At 45.3% G+C, this 22,506-nt stretch overlaps 1 protein-coding gene across 3 annotated transcripts in view; it reads right to left on the bottom strand.

Moving 5' to 3' along the window:
• Positions 1–22,506, bottom strand: part of LOC138522102 (major histocompatibility complex class I-related gene protein-like) — a 271,137-nt gene that overhangs the window by 69,801 nt on the left and 178,830 nt on the right. For 2 of the 3 annotated variants that reach the window (XM_069635359.1, XM_069635360.1), the window contains one exon: positions 6,930–7,196. The exons of the other annotated variant lie outside the window; for it this stretch is intronic. In XM_069635359.1, the coding sequence (XP_069491460.1) occupies positions 6,930–7,196 (267 nt within the window). The remainder of the gene's footprint in view (positions 1–6,929; positions 7,197–22,506) is intronic. 3 annotated transcript variants of the gene reach the window in all.

Here is a 22,506-nt window from a genome sequence, read left to right as displayed (position 1 = left end):
CAAGCCTCAGAAATATATATATCCCGAGGTACTTGGACGATTCAGGAACTCACTCCAACTGAGACTCACCAGGGAAAACTTGGAGTGGTAAGCTAATCACCACATTAAACCATACAGGCAAGCCATACTAGCTTAGCTATTAAGAACAACGCATTCTATCTCGCATCTACAGGCCTGAGACATTACAATTGACAATATTGTGCCAGCGCTAGGAAAATAGGACTGGCAAAGCATTTGGTAAGTCCACTCAGTGCATATTAATTGAAGTAGTATTATAAGAAACACACCAATATAAATCACTACGGTGGGCACATAACGAAGTTTAGCAGTCACATCCAACATGGACAGTAGAAATGTATGACACACACACACACACATATTTTCTCATTTTTTCCCTTTTTTCCCGATGTACAGATTTAAATGCACACATTTCTCACATGGTAACAGTTGTGAAATTTAATTATGAATGCTTAATCATTGAAATTATCATTTCTGATGTCATTTGGTTTTTGCAAATGATGCTCCTCGTCTCTTATGTTACCAACTCACCCTCTATGATAAATTCGGGGTGAATCTTATCACCAATGTTATAATGCTACATGTGACTGGTGGATAATTGATAAAATTATGATGGAACATTGCTAAAATTATTGATTTTGGGATGTATCATGAATTGTTTGTGTAGGTATTTTTGATAATGGCATAACAGCCTTGAAAAAGACCGTTTAAGGTCGAAAAACGTTTTGGGTAAGACAGGACAGTATGATATTGTTAGTATTGGATTATTTTCACATTATCAAATGAATCCATGAGATCAAAATAAATATTATTTGTTGAAGATCAGCGCCACTGATTTTGGTGTCAATATAACCATATGTATTTCATTACTAAAGAGGATAGAGCAGCTACTCCTGCACACTGAAACAGGCAGCGATCTCAAGAGTATATATAAAGTGACTAGAATAGGTTATTAGTTCCACACCTAGGCGCGCTGGATATTTGGCTTACCCAACCTATTCATAACACGTAAAAAGGCCTGGTATGAATCTTATCTGGAGGCTTGGTTCCTCCTCCCTTTTTGTTCACTGCCGTGCTCCAAGAAAGGGTCATGTTGTTCCCCTTTGGTTGTCGAGTCAAATCCAGCATTACCGAAAGCCAACATGATGGGAACAATGTCACTGTTTGTTGTAGGTAACAGTAGCAATGGCAGGCTTTTCAATCGCCATCTAGGCGGACAATGTCTTGCTAATAGGGAAATCCTTGTGGGAATGGGAGTCCTTGTCCCCTAGAGGGGAGTCACTCCCAGTGAGGTCCCACTTGCTCAGACCACTAGGGGGGGTCTTGCTTAGTGGGCTCACCTCAAAGAGGGTGGTTCCCCCTAAGGAGAAAGAACAAATAGTCCAGATTCATCACATACCCCTCCATTTAGTGAGTGGCTCCCCCTTCAGTGGTGAGAGGGAAGCGACTTAGGAAGTCCACATTTCCGTTTTCTTTTCGGTGTTCTATCGTAAAACAAAGAAGTTATAAGTTCATGACCTGAGTATTGGAATTTTGCTAAGGCTCATCCAGGTTAAGAGTGAATGGTCTGGAACGAGCCGCAATTGTCACCATGTCGGATAGCAGCGCAGGTTCAATATTGCCCATTTGATGTCCAAACATTCTAATTCCACTGTTGCATATAATTGTTCTTGTGGAAATAGTTTTCAACTTGTGTACAATATGGGGTGTTCCATCCCAACGTATTATTGAGATAGACCTGCCCCAATGCAACCTTAGAGGCATTGGTCTGAACAATGAATTCCTTATTGAAATCCAGCATTTTTAAGACTGGTTCTCTGCACAATATTTTTACCCCCCAAAACATTGTTGATCTTTTTCCCAGATAAGTCTCTGGGTTTGAGAGTTCTTCAATTTGTCTGTAAGATTTACGGCCAGAGTGGAATCATTTGGGATAACACTTCAGTAATAGCCTGTCAATCCTAGGAAACCTTGAAGATCCCTTTTCGTTTTAGGTACAGGTGTTGTGTACAGTTTGTGCACCGCTTTGAGTTTTTCAACCTGAGGTTTTCCCACGAAGTAGCCCAGGTACATCATAGCCGCCTGGGCCAGATCGCATTTCTTCGGGTTCGCCCTAATCTTGCTCTCCAGGGGGCACGTGAAATGATATAGAGATGGTGCATGTTTGTGAGCCAGGTCTTACTGTGGATGTCCAAATATGCACAATCGACACTAGAGTGTGGTCTCAAATGTTTGTCCATAACCTGAAATTCGAAAAAAGCTTGAGGTGTGGTAAAGGTGTCCACCCCACCCCATTGCTGGATTTATTGGCACCTGTTAATAACCCTTAGTCAAGCCAAGTGTGGACATTTATTTAGATAACCCTTGTTTTTCAATGAGCTAATTCTATCCGTGACATGGGGTAATTTATCCAACGAAGATATGGAGTTCAGGTTCCTGAAATCGATAAAGAACCTAAGTCTTGTCCGGTTTGGCCACTAAAATGATGGGGGAAGACCAGTGGCCCTCTGACGGCTCAACAATGTTGACCCTGATCATTTTGTCAAACTCAGTCTCTACGAATGTTCGTCTTGCCTCTGGGATCCGGTAAGGTTTCAAGATTACCATTCTTCCGGCGGGCGCACAAAGGTAATGGAAGAAATTACTCTCTAACTGGTTGTTCAAACATGCCCTCTGGAAACTGCCTTAATACATTCTGTAGGTCTTCTTGTTGGGAGAGAGGTAGATGTGGGGGTATTTATTAATTCTCTACATCTGAATCAGTAAGGCGGGTGCACATGGTCACTGTAGTTTCCTCTACTGGGTCGGTCTTCCATTCTTTCAACATGTTTATGTGATTTCAACATGTTTATATGATTTATCTGTGTGTGACGTCTATCTGGTTGGGACACTACATAGGTCAAAGGGCCTTCCCGCTCTAGAATTGTATACAGACCATACCATTTATAAATGTGTTATAAATGCCATATCATATTATATCAATTTATCTTATTCTCTGAGGTGGGAAGGAGAACTAAGACAGATTCCCCTATGCTGAAGGATCGGGCTACAGCTTGTTTATCATGCAAAGCCTTCTGATATTCTTGAGCTCTGCCGAAATTTTTCACAATTTCCCAAACAGCATTCTTATGCATTTTAAGTTTCTGTGCTGTTTGGGAAGTGGGCAAAGTGGCCTGTTCTTTTTCCTCCCATGCCTTTTTCAACATGTTGAGTACATCTCAAGGTTCCCTTCCGTACAATAATAAAAATAGGGGAGTATGCCAGGGTTCCTGTGCTTTTTTCCTGACAGCGAAGAGAGACCAGGGAATCTTTTTTAAAATGTTATTTTATTGTTTAAAGCGCTGACATAGCTAGAGAACAGCAGAGCTGCACAGGGTGTGGATAGCCAGCATTTGGTCTATAATCGTTTAACAGTAGCACAGTACTGTGAGGTCTGTGCATCCATTGGAATTAGTCCTTGGCCAGGTGTTGTTCAAAGAGCCATGTTTTGAGAGATTTGTGAAATTGGACAATTGTGGGGGCATTCCGAGCAGACACCAGGATTGAGTTCCAGAGGGTGGGTGCATAAGAAGAGGATTGTTTGCGTGTCCTCTCGTTGCGTATGAGTTGAGATTCAAGCCGGTTGGTCAGTTTGCTGTGCAAGAAACGTGTGCCACCAGATATGTAGTGCTTAGCCACCAGGTACGCTGGTGTGCTACTTGTGACTGCTTTGTAGATGATACATGCAGTCTTGAACTGTAGCCTAGCTTTGAGTGGATGCCAATGCAGTTTGCGTAGGATAGGGGTAATTCGGTCACATTTGAGTGCTCCCATGATAAGAGGTGCTGCAGCATGGTGGACTGCTTTTAGGGGGAGCAAAGTGAGCATCTGGGAGCCCTGTCAGGAGAGCATTTCCCCCATCGATGTGTGAGACCACAATGACGTCCCAATTACGGCCATCCATCTGTACCAACTTGTGTAATATTCTTTTTAAGGTTTGATTTAACCTTTCCACCAGTCCATTGGTCTGAGGGTGATATACGATGTATGCAAGGTTTTTATTTGGAGTATCTCCATGACCTCCTGCATAATCTTGGACATAAAGGTGGTGCCTCGGTCCGTGAGGATTTCCTTAGGGAATCCAACTCAGGAACGGAAGGGAAGTGGATGTTTTAAGATTTGTTGACTGGTGTTGTTCCTAAGAGGGAACACTTCGGTATGCCAAGTAACATAGTCAGCATTACCAAAATGAACTTGTTCCCAAGTCTGGATGTGTCCAACAGGCCTACTATGTCCATGGCTGTGCATCAACAGGGTACCTCAATGATTATTAGAGGTTGTAAGGGAGCTTGTGGTACCGGAGTGGTTTCATTATTTTTTAGAGATGTTACAAGTCGAGACATTGCTCTTTACATCTGCAAATACCCCTGGTCAATAAAACCTGGGAATCACTTGTCTTTGTGTTTTTCCAATTCCCTGATGGACGGTGGTCAAATGGGAATGGGCCCGCTCCAGTACTATCTGCTGGTGACTTTGGGGAACCACTAATTGGGTTCAGGAAAGACCGCCCCTTCCGATGTCCCCTCTATATAGGAGCCCCTTTTTAAGGAAGAAAAAGGGTCCAGCTTGACTGTGTCCATTCTCTTCCGATGTTACCCTGCCAAAGTCCTCTGGATCATTGCTTTGAGCAAAGGCAAGGTCAGATAGAGGTGTGAGGACTTCAGTATCCACTGATTCTATCTCCTTCCTAGGGAGGTTAGACTCCCAAAACCCTTGTGGGTCTATTTCAGTTTCCCTTAGTGCCTTCCACCTCCTGGGGAATTGGAATAAGTGCTTGTTCTTGAATCCCTTGTGCTATGGCTTTTCCATCTTTGATCACATAAGAGTTCAGCCCATGATTATGGAGAAGGATTTTGACTTCTCCCCCTGATGGTCTGGGTCTGTCACACAAGCCACAATATTCAGGATATATCACCCTACGAGTCCTGACTTCGAGGCCATGCAAACATATGTTCCCGGGGGAGGAGAAATACTACGCCCTGTATGCATCAAACATCTCTCATTAGTCGTTATGGGGATTTCCTCTATGCCATGTAAATCAAATCCTACAGACTGTGGGGTCACTACTGTGAGATTGTTGGCCTTTGGGTTTAGGTTGGTAAATGGCATGGGTCCCCAACCTCTATCAGTTGGTCAACATCCCACTGCTGACCTCATATGTGGTGACCCAGAAGGTGGCATCGGAATCAATGAGGACATTTCAAGGATGTTTATTAAGTAAAATAAAGAAAAAGGCCTGTTTATCCTTATTGCTAAGAGGGTCTTCCTTACCGAGGAAACTAATCTAACGGTGCTTGTCAGTCGTCCAAACAAAAATAGTACTCTGTCCAGAAACCTAACTGCAATCTGGCCCTGCCACTAGAGAAAACAACCTAAAAAGTCAGAGCACTATGCTTCCAGCTATGGATTTGCCTCGCCAACCTCAATGGGCTTCCTTCTGCAATACAGTTCTCAGTTCAAAGAAAAATAAAGTGTTCATGAAAAGTCATGAAGAAAGTTCTTTTCTTCTCCTTTTACACTCCTTTGGGGATTCTGTAACTCTTGATATAAACTGGGCTTCCCAGTCTCTTTAAGTGGATGGATCCTTCTTACATCCCTTCTCCAATCACATGCATATCCTTCTCTCAGTTTATAATCCACTCGTCTGAACCCTCCAGGTTCCTTTCTATTTGTTATCTTTACAATGTCTCTGTTTTGTTGGGGTCCTCCCGACCCTGCTGGTCTCTTATGTATGATAATATATCTAGTCATCACTAACATTCACTATTCGGGTTTCTAGGGCTCCCGTAACCTACATTATAGTTCACTTCTCGCGTTTGTACTTGCCTCCCGCTTACATGGGTCACCCTGCTACCTTCGTTATCATCGGTCGTCTCCACGGGGCAGTTTCTCAGTGTTTGGTTCTCTCACCTCGATATGGTCGAAGCTTCAGCTACCGCAAGGAGGTTAGCCTGCACGGTTTCCATTTTCCCGCATGGAGTGAGGCTCCATTCATCACTGGATTCCTGGTGTCGGCACCCGTCCGCAGGCCCCAAGCCCACAATGGCCACAGCGTGGTCACTCCACCAGGTGAGATGAGTCAACTTGATGGCCTTCCGGCGGCCTCTCTCGTCCCAGCTGTTCCACGCTACCACTGGCTCTGTGGTACAGCGTGGCTCCACTGCCCCAGGACGTTCTACCATCAGAGGTGATTCTCTCTCTTCTCTCTAGGGTGTCTCCTCCCTTTGTGTTCACGGCCGTGCTCCAAGAGAGGGGAATGTTGTTCCTCTTTGGTTGTCGAGTTAAATCCAGCATTACCTAAAGGCAACGATTTGGGAACAATGTCACTGTTGTAGGTAACAGAGTAGTAACTGCAGGCTTTTCAATCGTCATCTAGGCAGACAATGTCTTCCCAATAGGGAGTTCATTCTGGGAATGGGAGTCCTTGTCCCTAGAGGGGAGTCACTCCTAGTAGGTCCCATTTGCCCAGACCCCTAGGCAGGGTCTTGCTTAGTGGACTCACCTATCGAGCCTCAAAGAGGGTGGCTCCCCACCTGGGGTCAAAGGAACGAATAATCCAGATTTGTCACACCACCCAAACATACAGCTTATTGAAAGCGTACAATGTATGGTTAGTGGTGGTTGTCGCATGACAGCTGCCTCACAGCTCCTCACCTCTCCTGTATGTTACATGCACAGTTCACCTGTGTGACCCATGCACAGCTCCCCACCTCGCCTTTGTGACCCATACTCCCCATCTCACCTGCATGCCCCATATTCTGCTCCCCCACTCCTCCATGCATAGCACCCCACCTCCTGTGTCCCATGCATAGCTCCTCACCCCTTCATGCAGAGCTCCCCAACTCCTCTGTGCCCCATGCACAGCTCCTCACCTCTCATGAGCAGGGACTCCTCCCCATTCGTCAGGAGTTTCCGCAGCCTCTCTATACACTCTTTCTCACGGTCATCAGCCTGATCTTGGCTAAAGGCACTATGTTGTGAGTTCCACTGGTACTGGCTGCTCCCATCCATCTGCAACTCTCCTTTGCTCTTCTTAAAGCTGAATTGGTCCTCCCCATCGTAGGCGACTTGCAAAAATCCCTCCATGGAGAGGTCAGTATGGAGCGTACACCCAATCAGCGCCTGGACAGTGTGTAGACCTGGGGAAGAGAAGGACATCAACCAAAGGAGCCACAGCGAAGGGGAGAGATTGATATCGACCAAAGGAGCCAGAGCAAAGGGGAGAGAAGGAAACCAACCAAAGGAGCCAGAGAGAAGGGCAACAACCAAAGGAGCCAGAGCAAAGGGGAGAGAAGGAAACCAACCAAAGGAGCCAGAGCAAAGGGGAGAGAAGGAAACCAACCAAAGGAGCCAGAGAGAAGGGCAACAACCAAAGGAGCAAGAGCGAAGGGGAGAGAAGGGCATCAACCAAAGGAGCTCGAATGAAGGTGGGTGGAACCGGGGAGGAGGAAGGTTTTCAGGATACCAAACAAAGGAACCAGCATGAAGTCAGTGGGAAAGAAAGATAGTGTGTGTGGTGTGGGGGCTAGCCATTTGACAACCACCCTGTAGGGAGTGCAGATGCATGGCCTTGTGACATGCATAGGTGGGTGGTAGGGAACAGTGTGGAGGGATCTTATTAATGGTGGGCATGCTCCCCTATCACTTTTCCCCGACACAGAAGTGCTGCTCATCCCCGGTCAATGTGTGGTTTGCTATTACTAACTCCTGGTGTGTCCATGTTTCCCTATCACAACCCCCCTCCCCCAGGTGTGAGCATGTTTCTCTATCACACCACTGGGTGCCAACCCAATTTAATGTAGTGATGTGAAATCACCAAACAGAAGTGACCGTGACAAGGAAACTATATGTGACTAAACCATTTTGTGAGTTAACTGTTTTATACTAGAAATTGTCCCCAGTCATTGCACATATGTGAACTAGGGTGGTCCCATTAGGTCACTGTTTAAAGTCACACAAGTCGCATCTCATTTTAAATGGTTTGTTAGTTATTTTGGAGTTAATGCTAGATACTTTCTCTGTTAAGCACACACTAGATCACCCCTGATTTGTTGATCTCATTTGAAGCAAAATATGCATTTCTTATTAGTGATAAATGGGACATTTTGAAAGAGCATATATCATAAAGCATGCATGTGCCAATTACACAGATGAGAAACAGGTAATTGAAATAAACCATTTAAAAAATCTAGATGCATTAATGGAAAGTAATTGGGGAAAAAGGAAAGGTGCTTCGCTAAAATGTTTCAGTGCGCTACCAAAAGGAAGAGCAGATGCACACAGTTTATTTTCATAAAATTTGTAACAGAAGGCAAGGAAGTATGCCATCAGAAGGAAATGGGAAAGTGATTACAGAAGGAGAGAAGAAGAATGAGAAAGGGACACACAATGATTGGGAAAGCAAAAATAAGACAGATTGCAAATGAAGGCACAGGAGAGTGCTATAAATAACCAGAACAGTGAGAATATTGGCAATTAAGGACAGAGAGAGGTGGAATGGGCTAGGCACCACAATACAATACAGATTCATGAGGATATTACATGTGCAGACTCAAGCATATGCACAAAGTATAAGGAAAAGGGCTTGCTATGCTGGAATAAGCATTCATTAGGGGTGTTTTGGGCAAGAAAGGGGAAAAAACTACTTCCCATGAGCTTTTTGGCAGCAGTTGGCTGACTGAGGCAGGTGCAGCCAACTGCTATTTAAGAGCTCCTTCGGCCCGTGCCGCCTGTTGGTGATTGTTGACGTGGCATGGGCCAGAAGGAGCAGGTGCTCAGTCGAAGCACATGAGGAATCTGGGCAGACAGGACCGGGCCCGGCGGTGAGTTCATATGACCCGGCGGTGAAACGCTGCGTCGCGCAGCAGCTCTTCCTAAGAGCGGAGCAGTCATGGCAGGAGTCCATTCCAACGTGGGATATTCACTGCCTGGCAAGGTGCCGGTGAGCGCCCCCAGGCCTCAGATAAGTGCCTGCATGAATGTTTCGGGCTCTTTACAATGAGTTGCATTCATTCTAAGTACACGTTTGTTATGAACTACGCACATCTGTGTTGAGTTCGAGTGCAGTTTAGAAACGCACATGGTTTACTTTTTGTTGCAACAAATCCATGTGTGAAAATAACGCAGGTGTTTCCTGAACAGTCAAAGACACTCAGCTGGGTGAAAGCATGGGTTTAAGCATATCGTGAAGTAACGTTATGTTTGTTCGTGGCTACTCCTTGTTTAATTTTCACATTGTATCAAGTCATAATGTCTTAAGTCCTGTTCTGTGTCACCAAGAGGTTCATGTGCCGTGATAGGAGTGCTAAGGCACATTGGGGGCATTACTAAATAAGAAGTACTTGCCTGGACATATCCTCCTGGGTTCATGAGTGTATAAGTATTATGTTGTCATTCATTCATGCAGTATGTGCTTATGTTTGTGGCTATATCAAGAAGTCTGCACAAGTGCAAGGTGAAGTGTTAGTATCCTTCTTATTTAGAATACCAACAGTAGGTGTTGGGAGGCAGGACAAGTTATGTTACATGTTCTTTGTTTGGTATGTTATCCAGCTCCCTTTTTCAGGTTACTCTAAACGCCCCCTCCCTATCCACAACCTCTCCCTAACCCGCTTCCCCCCTTCGGCTCTCTCAGGGTACCTGTGTGTATACAATCAGGATCCTGTGCCAACCAAGGTGGCAGGGGTCACTTCATTTGGTTTCCGTGGCTAGGAAGGAGTTGTGTATACTCCAGGGGTGTGACACAAAGCCACAGCAAATTAGACACGCTTTAAGAGGGGGGACAGCATATCCCTCACTGTACAGCATGGAGGCATAAAACAAAATGTAATGTGATTTTGGGTGCAAATGACATTAAAAAGCAGATTAACAAAATAGTAAATGATATTAGATCAAGCACAGTGAATATTTATGGGCAATATCAAGAATTAATAAGATAAAACACTTTTTAGAGCAACCATGTTAAAAGTGCATGCAATGATGCAAACATTTGTATTTAGAATGGTGAAGCAGTAAGTAATGAGAGAAAGTACTCTCAAACACACCAAGGCTCAGGTTACACACAATATAGATTAAAAAGCATGATATATTTTACAATAAATTAACAGTTGTATTGAGGAGAGATCTCAGAAAATAACTAGGAGGTAACATGCACTAGTTTAGGGATTAGTTATGAAGACACGTGAGAAATCACACTAGTATTTGTAAGGCCTGAACATGTAAAGGAGTGTGCCATTAAGTTAAAGGGGTATTTTTTTATAGAGCACAATCCCTGATTAGTATGATTTTCAAGAATAAAGAGTGCATTATTTAGATATTTGCAGGGTTTGTTTAGATGAAACATATTTATTAATAAATGCAAGCAGGCTGGGAGATGAGAAGGAAAAACAAGGAAGGCTTGGCACAATTATTGAGCATGATATGGATTAATATTATGCACAATGAATCGATTAATTGGGAGAAGTAGAATTTGGAGACATTTAAAGAGAAGACTTTTTCATGAGATTGGGGAAAGAAATTGAGATATTTAGGTTAGAGTACCTGTCGTGATATGCTTATAAGGTGAGGGAGAGTGACACACACATACACACACACACACACTCTTGTGGAAGTACAGGCAATAAATGGACCACAGGCTCAATTCACATAAAAACACATTTAGGTAGTCAGAGAAGGAATTTAATACTGCAATGAGAACACACACACACAAATATAGGCTGCTTTCGCTTTACATTCGGAACACCTGTTAGGAACATTATGTCTTGTTGAATTACGATATAAGAGTAGCTGGATTTTTGGACACTATAAATGGAAGAGAGATAGGGATGCCTTGAATTTACAGGCTGAAGAAGAGACAGGAAGTGTACACACTAATAAAGCTTCAGATAAGAGTGGTAAGGATTCCTACTGGCGGGGCCAGGTAGGAGAGTGCGCATCAAAGTCCCAGAGGGGGTAATAAAAAGAGAAGACCATACATCCACTAGGACAGTGGCGGAAAAATGTACATAGGGGAACAAAATATAAGTACACACATGTAAGCGATTATAATATGTAAAGTTTAAGAGTTTGTGTTGTGTTTAGACAAATTAATATAAGATAACAATAAAGAGTTAAAACTAAAAAAGCTGAAGAAGTTCCTAACCAAAAGATTGACGTCAATCCAGGGGGTAACATAACAAAATAATTTTAAAAAATAATGAGTGACAACACTAAAAAGCAACAAAAAACACAATTTGATAGAAGGTTTAAATAAAGGAACAAAAATAACATTGTGACACAAGGGTGATGGAGGAAGGTGTGAATAAAATATTCAGATTTCCGAACAATGAGCACAATGGATGGTGCTCGTTTAAACTGATCAGTGTAGTATATGTAATAAAAATAAAATGCGATTAATGAAAGGCCAAGAAGGTATGGATGGCCAAGATTGATCCAACAGTATGAGAGAACCTTTAGTAAAACGGCACAAAAAGAACACATGAGAGTAAGTAACAAGAACATTGTTTATGTATATATTAAGATGTTGATTAGTCTATTACAGATGAAAACATTTTCACTTTTGGAGTGCTGGAGGAATGTCTATATGGCCTTAGCGGAGTATAGCGATATAATTGGAAGAAACATTATGACAAAAGTACGTACTAGTGGACAAGTAGAGAAATAAAAGGTAAGTACTAGTGGACACAGTAAGTGTGTAAATAACCTTATTGATCATTTTTAGGAGTGAGAAGATCCAGGTGAGTACAGAAAAAAGGTAGTAAGGGATACAGTCCTTTTAAATAGGTAGCAATTTTCCCAAGAAAGGTGTAAACGGGTGTGAGCACAGAATAGTACATATATGCGAGTATGGCCATATCTAATGAAGAGAATGAAGAAGACTTTTGGATAAAAGGTGGAGTAGCCTTTTTGTAATCCTGATGATAAGGAATGTTAAATATGTACATTTGGCAAATGCATGAAACTTGAAGGATAGGCAAAACAGGGTATGTATATATGCCACAAGGTCCACTTTTATACCTTATATGAAAGTCCATGTGTGGATTGAGCTGTGAGGTCGTCGCACTCAATAATGTTAATATTGAGTGTTCTTGCTCTATGTTCTAGGTGACGCCTCGGCCCCTTAAATACAAGTATAATAACGGGTACACAGGCGAGCTGCAAAGCAGTGTCCAAAACAAGTAGAGGTGAGCCTCTTGTACCATAATTGTTTTTAGTGACAGAAACATATTTATTCTGTGTGTCAGATCATAACGTAGACATCAATAGTAATAGACATCTATAGTAATAAAAGTATGGGTTCCATTTTCTTTTGTAGATTTAATTGGTGATGTTCTTTGAATTAAGCCCGAGCATTGCTTCTGGGTGCGGGTCCGACAGTGAAAGTTGGAATTGGTCGCAAAGGAAAATATCCTGAGACCGTGTGGTAAGAGGTGGAATATGTTCTTACCATACAATAAAACTAAGGGTGTGCTGACGGTTTTGTCATATAAAAAAGTCACTAGTAGACTTAGGAATGAAATGTACGCGTTTCTTTATTTTAAGGGTATACAGTAGACGGGTATGCACTGAAAATACACGTATTTAAATGGACAGTCCCTGATGAATGTCTGGCACAGTGAAGCACGAAGGACAGAAACTTGGTCGAATCGGGCTTAGGAATGGAACAACTTATAATAGAGTGCAACTGATTTAGAGAAATTGTGAATAAGTAAATGAACAACATTATCTGTGTTGGGTTTCAATCTATGAGCAACCGATGAAATTAGTTGCATGTCTTTTTAATTGTATATTTCTTTTAATTGTATATTTTTAAACATTGTTTTAAGGAAAAGTGCGTATATATTGTAATAAAAATTATTGTGTGATAATGAATAATTGAGTTGAATAGAACTGATGATTTCACACACTCTTATCGTGAAGTAGAGTAACTTTAACAGAAAGTGATTGTGGAGCTTTCCTTCGGTTTAAATACAAACTGGAAGCTGCCACTACTGACATGCCTGTGCCAGCCAGTTTCAGGCCCTGTTTTTATCACCTGTTGGTCATTCTCTTTGTCTTGATGACCACCGTAAGCTTATGCGTCTGGTATTATGGATATTTCTAGTTTGAACTTTCAGTCAGGAGTCCACCGGCACAGCTATGAACAGTGAACGGTAGAGATTTTGCTCAATACCTGCTCCAGATTGCAACTCTTTTGAACATTGACATTTGCCCTGTTGCAGAACTATTGCCCATAGTGCCCTGAACTAAAGGAGTTTCGGCAGACTGCATCGTGCACACAGTCTTCCCCGTATGAACTGAACCGGATTCCCCAGCTACGGCATTACAGTATGGGCCAGCTTACCCAGATTTCAACATTTGGACTCAGGTCCCTGGTATAAACATAATGGGGTTCATTACGAGTATGGCGGTCTGGGAACTACAGTACCGGTAAGCTTACCGGTACTGTAGTTCCCGGACCACCATACTACGAGTTGTGCAGGCGGGTGACTTTCTGCCTGCCAGGTTGGACCTGGCGGGTAAAGCGGAACCGCGAGCACAGCATGTCGGATGCACCGGCACCGTTACAAACAGTGCCGGTGCATCCGACCTTCCCATTCCCATTGAGCCCCATGGGGCTCAATTGGGAATGGGGACTGACACTTACCGGCAGCCGACAATGGAGGAATTACCGGGTCTGGCAAGGTCGGAATACCCAGGTAATTCCCCATTGCTGAGTGCTGGTATTTTACCGGTTTTACTGGTATGGCAACCTCCAAACTGGTAATGAGGCCCAATGTCTGGTTATTTGGCTTTTGTTGTTATTCTTTTCAGTTCATTGATTTACTGCCATCTCACAGTGACTGCTGCTTTTAAAACCACCTGTCATGAAAACGATGGTCCATCCGCTTACAGCTGGGTTCACAGTGAGAACACCTACCTTCCCCTCACCTGGCAGTAGGCCTGTATTTTGAATATCACTGATTGTTGGGCATGTGTCCACCTACCTCATGACTTATCCTCCAAGTTCCCCATAGCCCCTATTCCCTTTACCAGGGGAGATGGCTGCCTGCTTCGAGATTCCCCAGACCACTAAAGACTGGAGTGAAGGACTCCTAGGAGGGGATTGTGGGGGAAAAACTAAATACATCTTTTATGAAATCATTGGACACTTTGCGGCATGTTATAATAATGACCTTGGGTAACAAGTGCCTTATTGCCATTGGGCGCGAGCTCTGTGTTCTAATGCGCATGTCCTAACCGCAAGGGCTTCATCATTCCCTGCCTAGCAGTGTTCGCTTCCCCGATTCTCGCCTCTGACGCTCACATGCGCCAAATCGTGTGAGAACTGCAAAAGTGGCCTACTGTCCAGATGCCGGTGCATCGCCCAAAATGAGAGCTCAGGCAGCGTCTGAGACAGCACACATATGCAGCCCATTAGGTAATATTTTTCTTATGGTATATTGGGGAACCCTTTCTTTTCGGGATTTCCCTTTTTTGGCATATAGCGTGTAGCACGTGGCCCTGCATTATTATGCATTGTGGCTTCAGGGATATTAGTTACTATAGATTAAAGCTTTGCACTTTTTTAGTAGGTTTTAGCCTTAAATGTAGAGCTGTGATTAGTGTTAGAGATAATTTGATGGGGAGTTTGTTCTCCCCCATGAGCAGGCCGAGCACTCAAACTTGTGAGGAGGCAGAGGAGATAGTTGCTGGCTTATCTTTGCAAGGGCAGCGTTTTTCCAAAGGCCTGATCCCAGACAGCAGCTGCTGGGCACTAGATACGGAAAGAATACATAATCTTGTGAAGGCCACAGTGAGGGGTGGGATGAGTTCTCAGGCTGCCACACAGGGAAATTGGCTGAATAAAATAAAGAAATTAGCAGAAATGATGGTCCAGCAGCAGAGCTCGACGGTGGACACCCCACAGTTTTTTCTAGAGGACTTGGGGTCCCCGGGAGGTTGTCAGAAGGAGATGTACTAGGAATACTAACACGTGTCGAGCTGAGGAGCAACGTAGTGAGCAGGGCAACCAGTGGGAACAGGGAGGAAATGAAGGAGGTGTGCATCATGATGGGGTGCAGTAAGTTTCAACCTTGCAGATTGCTCTCTCTCTCTCTCGCTCTCTCCTAATTGGTCAGGTTCTGTGGGAGGCTGCAACCCCAGTTGTCCAAGGTATCATGGCCCAATCAGAGTTAAGCCCCCTATCAAACAATGTTCCTGTAATGGGATTGGTGGGTTTTTTGATGATCAGGGGGGTGTGAGGTGATGTTGAGCGGGAGGTGTTTTATTGTATGACGAGAAGGTAACTACCAATCAAGTTTGACTAATGTTGTTTAGGGGTTAGCCAATCAAACTGTTGGGATAGAAATGTGTGTTCCATGTCATTTATAGGTATAAAATGTTCAGCTTGCTGTGGGTGGATTTGAGATGACTTTGTTCAGTTCATTCTCCCGGTCGTGTTGTTTGAATAAATTGTTCTTTCTTGCAAGCGGTGCACTACCTTTTCTTGAGTTCAATGGATTACCTTTCCGTTACTCTTGGATTACTTTGGGAGCACACCCATCTCTACATTTGGAGGCCCCAGCGAGATCCCAAAGCCAGTGATGCGGCTGGGGGCTCTCCGCTAAACGCATGAAGGAGGAGGAGCCAGTGTATAGAGACCAGTATCGGCGCACAAACGAGGAGGTCCAGCAGACGCTGAGTTCCCAAAGGTCTGACTGATCCCTTAGGCATGGCCACCTTCCCCGGGTGGTGCTGGCATTTGGGAGAGATCCCGTGTCAAGAGATTTGAAGAACCGATAATAACAGGAGTGCACCCTGGCAAGAAAGTACAAAGAGCCGCGTGGTGTTTGTTTTTTTATTATTGAGAAGTGAAATTCGTGCAGAGACCTCCCCTTCAGAGGGGGAAAGGCTGCGTTGTGTAGTAGTGCATGTGGAAATGGAAAAGTGGATCTCTCCAATAAGTGGAGAAAGACGGCACAGCAGAGTATTGGGTAAAGATTTGATGAAGGGCAGCTCCTCCGTGGGGAGGAAAGATGATGTCATAAGTAGTGCATGCAGATTACTGAAGGGCAGCTCCTCCGTGGGGAGGAAAGATGACGTCATATGTAAATTAGCAGTGAAATGTTAAGGTGAAGTATTTTGTTTTGTGATTGACAGTTACCAGCTGTGCAGGACGGGGCAGATACATTGGGGATTTCTTCTGATTGGTAGGGGGAGGACAGAAGTAATTGTGGTTGTTTGAGTATTGTTTAAAGGTATATTGGTGTGAATTTGCACGTGGTGTATTGTAGGAACACTACAAGTTGGCAAGTTGTATTATGAAATTTGCAGTAACAAAAGAAACATTTTTGGGTGTTTAATTGTACGGCTCACGTTTATTGTACTGGGCGTTGAGAATAAGCGGGAGGGAAGCAGACATACATAAGAGGTATCTGGCACTGCTGGTTCAGGGCTCTAAAAAGGTGGGGAGTTTACGTATATCGGTGCCATGACGATGCTGTTGGAGCATATGTGCCAGACGTTCCCACAACACCGGGACAAGATATTCATATATCATTTTCAGTGGGGCAGCTGGGCAGATTACAGAAGGGCGCTCTTCACCTCATGGCCCGGGGAAGGCCTCACATACCTCACAAATTAAAGGGGCAGAAATTGAGAAACCGGCAAGGCAAGGAAAGCGTATGAAGAGGGGGAGGTCCACGAGGATAAAGAGGGAAAGAAAAGGGAGAGCGTTAGCGATGCTGCCCCCGCAACACGCACAGTGGCTGCATTAGTACCTTCGTCTCACACCTGGCTGGGTCCTTTCTTCTAAAGCCCACAGCAGGTTATACAAATTACCGCTATGTCCCCGATAAGCAAAGAGAAAATGTGAGAGGGTGCACTATGCACAGCAGAAGTACGGCAAAAGATACTGTCAGTGTTGCTTTGGTTGCAGAGATAGGCAAGAGTGCACAGAGACCGATAGAGGAGGTGTTGAACAGAGCAGAGTATGAGTTTGTCCACCTATCGAGGCAGCAGGAGGAGGGGCGGTGGCACGATGGGTCCATGCCCCACCCACCACCCGATCAGTGCAGATCCGGACAAATAATGTTCAAACTAGATAAGAACATCCCATCATACAGATCATGTGGCACAGATTCAGTTTGTGGGACCAGGGAGCAGGAGGAAATGGAAGGGGGTTTATTTATTGGATGTTTGTAAGGCGCCTATACAACCAATTGTGTTTCAAGGCGCTACAAGACAACTAAGGGGGGAGAAAGATACAATAACGGTCCTACTAGGCCCTGTGACATTCGGATCGTGCAGGTGCAGAACAAGAAGTGTGGGGGGGGGCAGTGCTGGTCTGTGCAAAAACGAAGTGTTAAGGAGGGAGGGGAAAAGGGTGAAGAGGCGAGGTGCAAGTGCTAGCGGGAGGCCAGTGGGCAAGTGCCAGGGAATGCTAAGTGCAGGGAAGGGCGGGTGGACTGGATGGGGGTACCTGGAGCCCTTTACTACTCAGAGGGAACCGGACAGCCAGTCACTGAGGCAAAAGAAGGTGTTAGCAGGGAAGGGGGAGAGTGAAGGAGGAGGAGAAAAGGAGGGTCTTGAGTTGTACTAGGAAGAGAGGAAAGACAGGGACGGGTCGCCATGGGCAGAAAGACCATGTGACAAGAGACTCAGGAGTAGGCCCGCCCACTTGGCGGCAGTGACAGGTACAGAGGACGGGGCAAGGGAAAGAGCAAACAAAAGGGAACACAACTTCCCTTGTTGCAGAAGGGTCAGGCAGTACATAGTATGTACCTTGGCCAAATATGGACACAGAGAATTTAATGACTAGCTTGCCATCCCTTACCGCAGGAGTGGGGAAGTGGATTTATGCTCCAGAAAAAAAGACGTCAGGGATGACTTTAGCTGTGGGCGACGTGAAGAGTCTGTTCGCCACCCTACAGGCAGAGCAGGCAAACGATATATGGAGGAAGACAGGGTATGAGGGGGTGACACTGAAAAGAGATGCCCATGATGGCACGCCATTCAATAATTGCAGAGCAAATGTGTGGAAGGCACTGAGAGATTTGTATCCTGAATCGACTGACATGCAGTCTTCCTTAGCTTGCACAATGGGGCCTGATGAGGACCCTGCACATTACATACAGGAGATAAAGGAGAAGTGGCGCTTACAGAGACAGCAACCATGGGATGCCAACATACAAGGTTTTGTGCCATAAGGAGGATATTTCCCCAGACCATGAGCGGGGTTTCAAAGAGGAAGAAGGGCAAGGTTTGGGTATGGAGGAGCAAGGGCATAATATGGGGGAACATTTTGGGCATGTGGGGGAGTAGGTCACTTTGGAAGGAAGTGTAGGAATAGGAACCAAATTCCAGCATGGCACAGATGGCACCACATTATACCACACCATGCCTTATTACCCGCAGACACAGCAGCAAGCACCGCCCATGCAGTACACGTTTCCTCAGAACATTCAGAATATGCCACAGGAGCCCCCGTTTATCCCAAATGCCCAGACTGCACTGATGATGCCACCACAGTAGTCCCAGCAAGTTCCAGCCAGTTCCAGCGGGACAGGCATTCCAACAACAAGCCCCGCCCACATTAAGGAGTACACCACAACAATACCAGCCTCCAAATCCTCTTCAGGCACAGGCACAAATACAAGTACAGACACAGGCGCACACCGCCAACCAACAATAAGATAACTTGTTACCTCAGGGCATGGTGCCACACTACACGGGAGCATCAGTGTTTGGGGGGGTAACCCTTTCCTACCATTGTGTACACATATAAAATACCCAATAGGACAGCCCACAGGGAGCTCTGGTGTACCCATTCCTATTAGTAACTGCAGACCCATAAGAGGAACCACAGGTGGCAGTGAGCATAGGCGGCAAGACAATTTCATTTTTGGCCGGCACTGAGGCTACCAAATCGTGCATTAGAGAGGGGAAGAGTCCCTTTGTTGGGCAGAATAATGGACACGCAGCAGTTCTCTGGGGTCATTGTAAAGGTTCCTTTCACTGAAGACTTGCCCCTTACCATTGGCACACAAGAAGTAGTTGCGCCCCTACTGTACTCCACAGATGCATACATTAAAATTGAGAAGAGACATAAAGCGCAAATTGAACATGACCATCTTCTTTACAGAAAAGGGCGTAGTGCATTACACTTGTGGGATGTACTACGCTCAAGCATGCGCAGTGCTTCAAGCACTTTGCACCCACAGTGCACTGCGAGGGGTACAATATACCTACAGCTATTCCTCTATGGGGTGTAGGTGTTGTTGGGATGGGTCCCCAGGATCAAAAGACATTTTGATTACCCACTGAATTTCTTTTTAGACCAGCAGCATACAAGGAAGTGGCGCTAGGCACTATCACCACTATGCAGCTATATGTGGTGATAACACAAAGGGACAAGTATCATGACCACTGTTAGGGGTCACAAGCTGTGCCACAATCAGGCTCCCACCAGAACCCTAAGACACCTTAAAACCACTGCAAAAGGGCTCCTGGAACCAGTCCTGGTGCTTTTGGCACCACGCTCATGTGTGGTAAGGAGGGACTGTTCAGGCTTGCTTTCATTTATGTACATGTGCCTTTAAAACCAACATGGAAGCAACCGCATGGCTCAGTTCTTATGAACCAAACCATGCGGTCTAGTGTATTGGGTGTGGCTGGGGCTTGGAACTAATTTACCTGGTACTATTTTACATGGACTATATAAACCACACCCAGGTTGCAGAACACGCTTCACATTATTCTGCAACTAGCAGCGTGACGCTCCCCGTGTCCAGCTCCTGGTCTCCAGCATCCTGTAAACCTGCAAGAACAAGAACAAGATTACTTGCCTTACCTGAGAATATTCCATCCTACGCTCAGCATCTCAACCGGGCCGCATCCTGGGGAAACCGAGAGAGGAAGAAACATCACCTGTGAGTACTAACTTGAGGAATCACAGCATCCCGCGGCCACAGCTCCCGTTCGAACATCGCGACCTGCAAAGCAAGAAAGGGAAAAACAATATTTGAACATGCACGCTTCCAAAACATCGAATGCCATTATTCTTACCTGAATTCCATCGCGCTACGCAGCACTTCCATCCGGAACTCCACGGCAACACCCTGCAAGAGAAAGGAGAAATATTCAGGTTCGCCTTCAATATTGAACACCCGCAAAGCGCTTAACTTACCTCGACGGATCCCTGGCATCAGCTTTCATCGGGCTCTCATCCACGCTCGAGCACCGCAGCAGCCTGTGAGGAGGAGAAGAGAACACAGGTTAGCTTCAAAAGGCAATTAAGAACACCGCGCTCTGCACTTTTCCTTACCTTAAAACGTGCCTCTTCATCCAGCACGACAGCATCAAATCTTCGCATCTGAAAAGACGACGAGAAAGACATTATGGGGATTCCACCATAAAACAGAACTAAGACTTACAATTAACCAACCTACCTGCCTACCAGCAGAATCGGGGTCACAGCAGGCCTGGACCCAGAGAAAGGCACACTGCACCAGTGAAGCAACTCGGGCAGATCGCCAACAAATGCCAAGCGCCCCTGCACCAGACGCAGGACGGATAGCTCACTGTACAAACAAACAAGGTGACAAAGGCTCAGTGGGAGAGGGGTCGGTCAGAGGGAGGTGGGAGATTCACCCGCTAGAGACAGTTATCACAAATCCTCCCTTCTGTGATTGCAGATTCGTTATTCCGCGCTGAGCAACTACTTATCCGGGGTTCCAGATCCCAGAGCATTCCAGACGCCCCTGGGGATATCAGGTGAGTGTTACAACAAGGTGATCTTGCAAGGGTGGGCGATGATGGTATTGAATGAAGCACTGTGCTGTGCATTGACTCTATCCAACCTTTGACTGATCTGACGGATGAGCAGCTTTTTGATGAAGAAAAGTTAGGGGAAATGGTGTTTCAGATAAGCATACTAAGGGGTCATTACAAGTTTGCCAGTCCGGCAAACTACGAGTTCTGCCCACGGGTGCCTTTTCATCCACCAGGTCTCACCTGACAGGTGAAACGGCACCTGCGAGCAGAGCATTTCGGATGCACCGGCACCATTCACGTATGGTGCCGGTGCAACCGGTTTCCCCATTCCCATTGAGTCCTATGGGACTCAAATGGGAATGGGGAAGAATATTTTCCGGCGCCCAGGAAAGGACAATTACCGGGTCCGACAGGGTTGTAATACCCTGGTAATTGCCCATTCCTGGGCACTGGAAAAAAATTACATTGGCGGCAGCCGTGTCTGTATTACGGGCACGGCTACCGCCAGTGTTGTAATGAGCCCCAATGTCACTTGCTTGTACAGGATAGGGCAGTTCCCCAGATGATACTACTCACAAAGGAAATACTTACTCACTTGCAGGACGACCTACAAAAGATCCCAGCGGAAATTTGAACTAGCGGGCCCCGTGATGTAGGTCTATTAAAGGGGTTATGGGTGATACAGATTAAATTGAAACGAGGAATAATAATACTACCACAGGCCAAACAGTACCCCCTGCCAGAGAGGCAGATGAAGGAATATATGACACCATTGTAGCATTATGGCTACAGGCCATAATACAGCGCCCAGACTCCCTTTGTAACACGGCTGTGTACCCAGTGAAAAAAGCAATGGGGTGGAGGGGACTTGGAGGATGGTACAGGATCTCCACCCACTGAATCCCATTGTGGAGGGGGAGTTTCCGGTAGTGCCCAATCCGGCCACCATCTTGTGCTAACATTCCCACGGGGCAACACACTTCACAGTGATTGACCTTAAGAATGCATTCTTTTCGATACCATTCTACCCAGATTGTCAGTATCTCACTGCGTTCACTTACTGCGGTCATAGATTCCAACACGCAAGGCTTCCGCAGGGATATTGTGAGTCGCTGAGTATCTTTAATAGGGCATTGCAGGCAGATTTAGGTAACCTAAAGACAGAGAGCACAGTGATACAATATGTGGATGATCTCTTAGTGTGCAGAACCAGGGAAGAGCAGTCCAGGCAGGACTCAATTACTCTCTCGATGTTACTAGCGCACAAAGGGTAAAAGGTGGACAGAGGAAGTTGCAATATTGTCAGAACAGGTGGTGTACCTGGGGCAGATGCTGTCCTCAGACGGGAGGAAATTGACGCCTGAAAGGATCACAGCAGTGAAGGGTGCACCACAGGCAAACACAGTAAAAGAGACGCAACAGTGGGATTGTTTAATTATTGCCAATCCTGGATCTTTGACTTTTGTAGTTACACCAAACAACTTCGACAGAGACTGAAGGCAGCGCAGAAAGGCACAGGGCTCCATTCTTTGGACAGCTGACATGATGCACTGTTTCAGAGAATTAAAAGATGCACTTATTACAGCATCAGTGCTAGCAACCCCAGATTAGACAAACCATTCTTCCTCTTCACCCATTGCAATGGGGAGGTGATGACAGCTGTCCTAACACAGACACCATTGCAAGAACATAAGC

Source organism: Ambystoma mexicanum, chromosome 13 (assembly GCF_040938575.1).
Source record: "Ambystoma mexicanum isolate Mex_15411 chromosome 13, UKY_AmexF1_1, whole genome shotgun sequence".
Lineage (NCBI taxonomy): Eukaryota > Metazoa > Chordata > Amphibia > Caudata > Ambystomatidae > Ambystoma > Ambystoma mexicanum.
The sequence above is the reverse complement of the archived record's forward strand: the minus strand, read 5'-3'. Positions and strand labels throughout refer to the sequence as shown.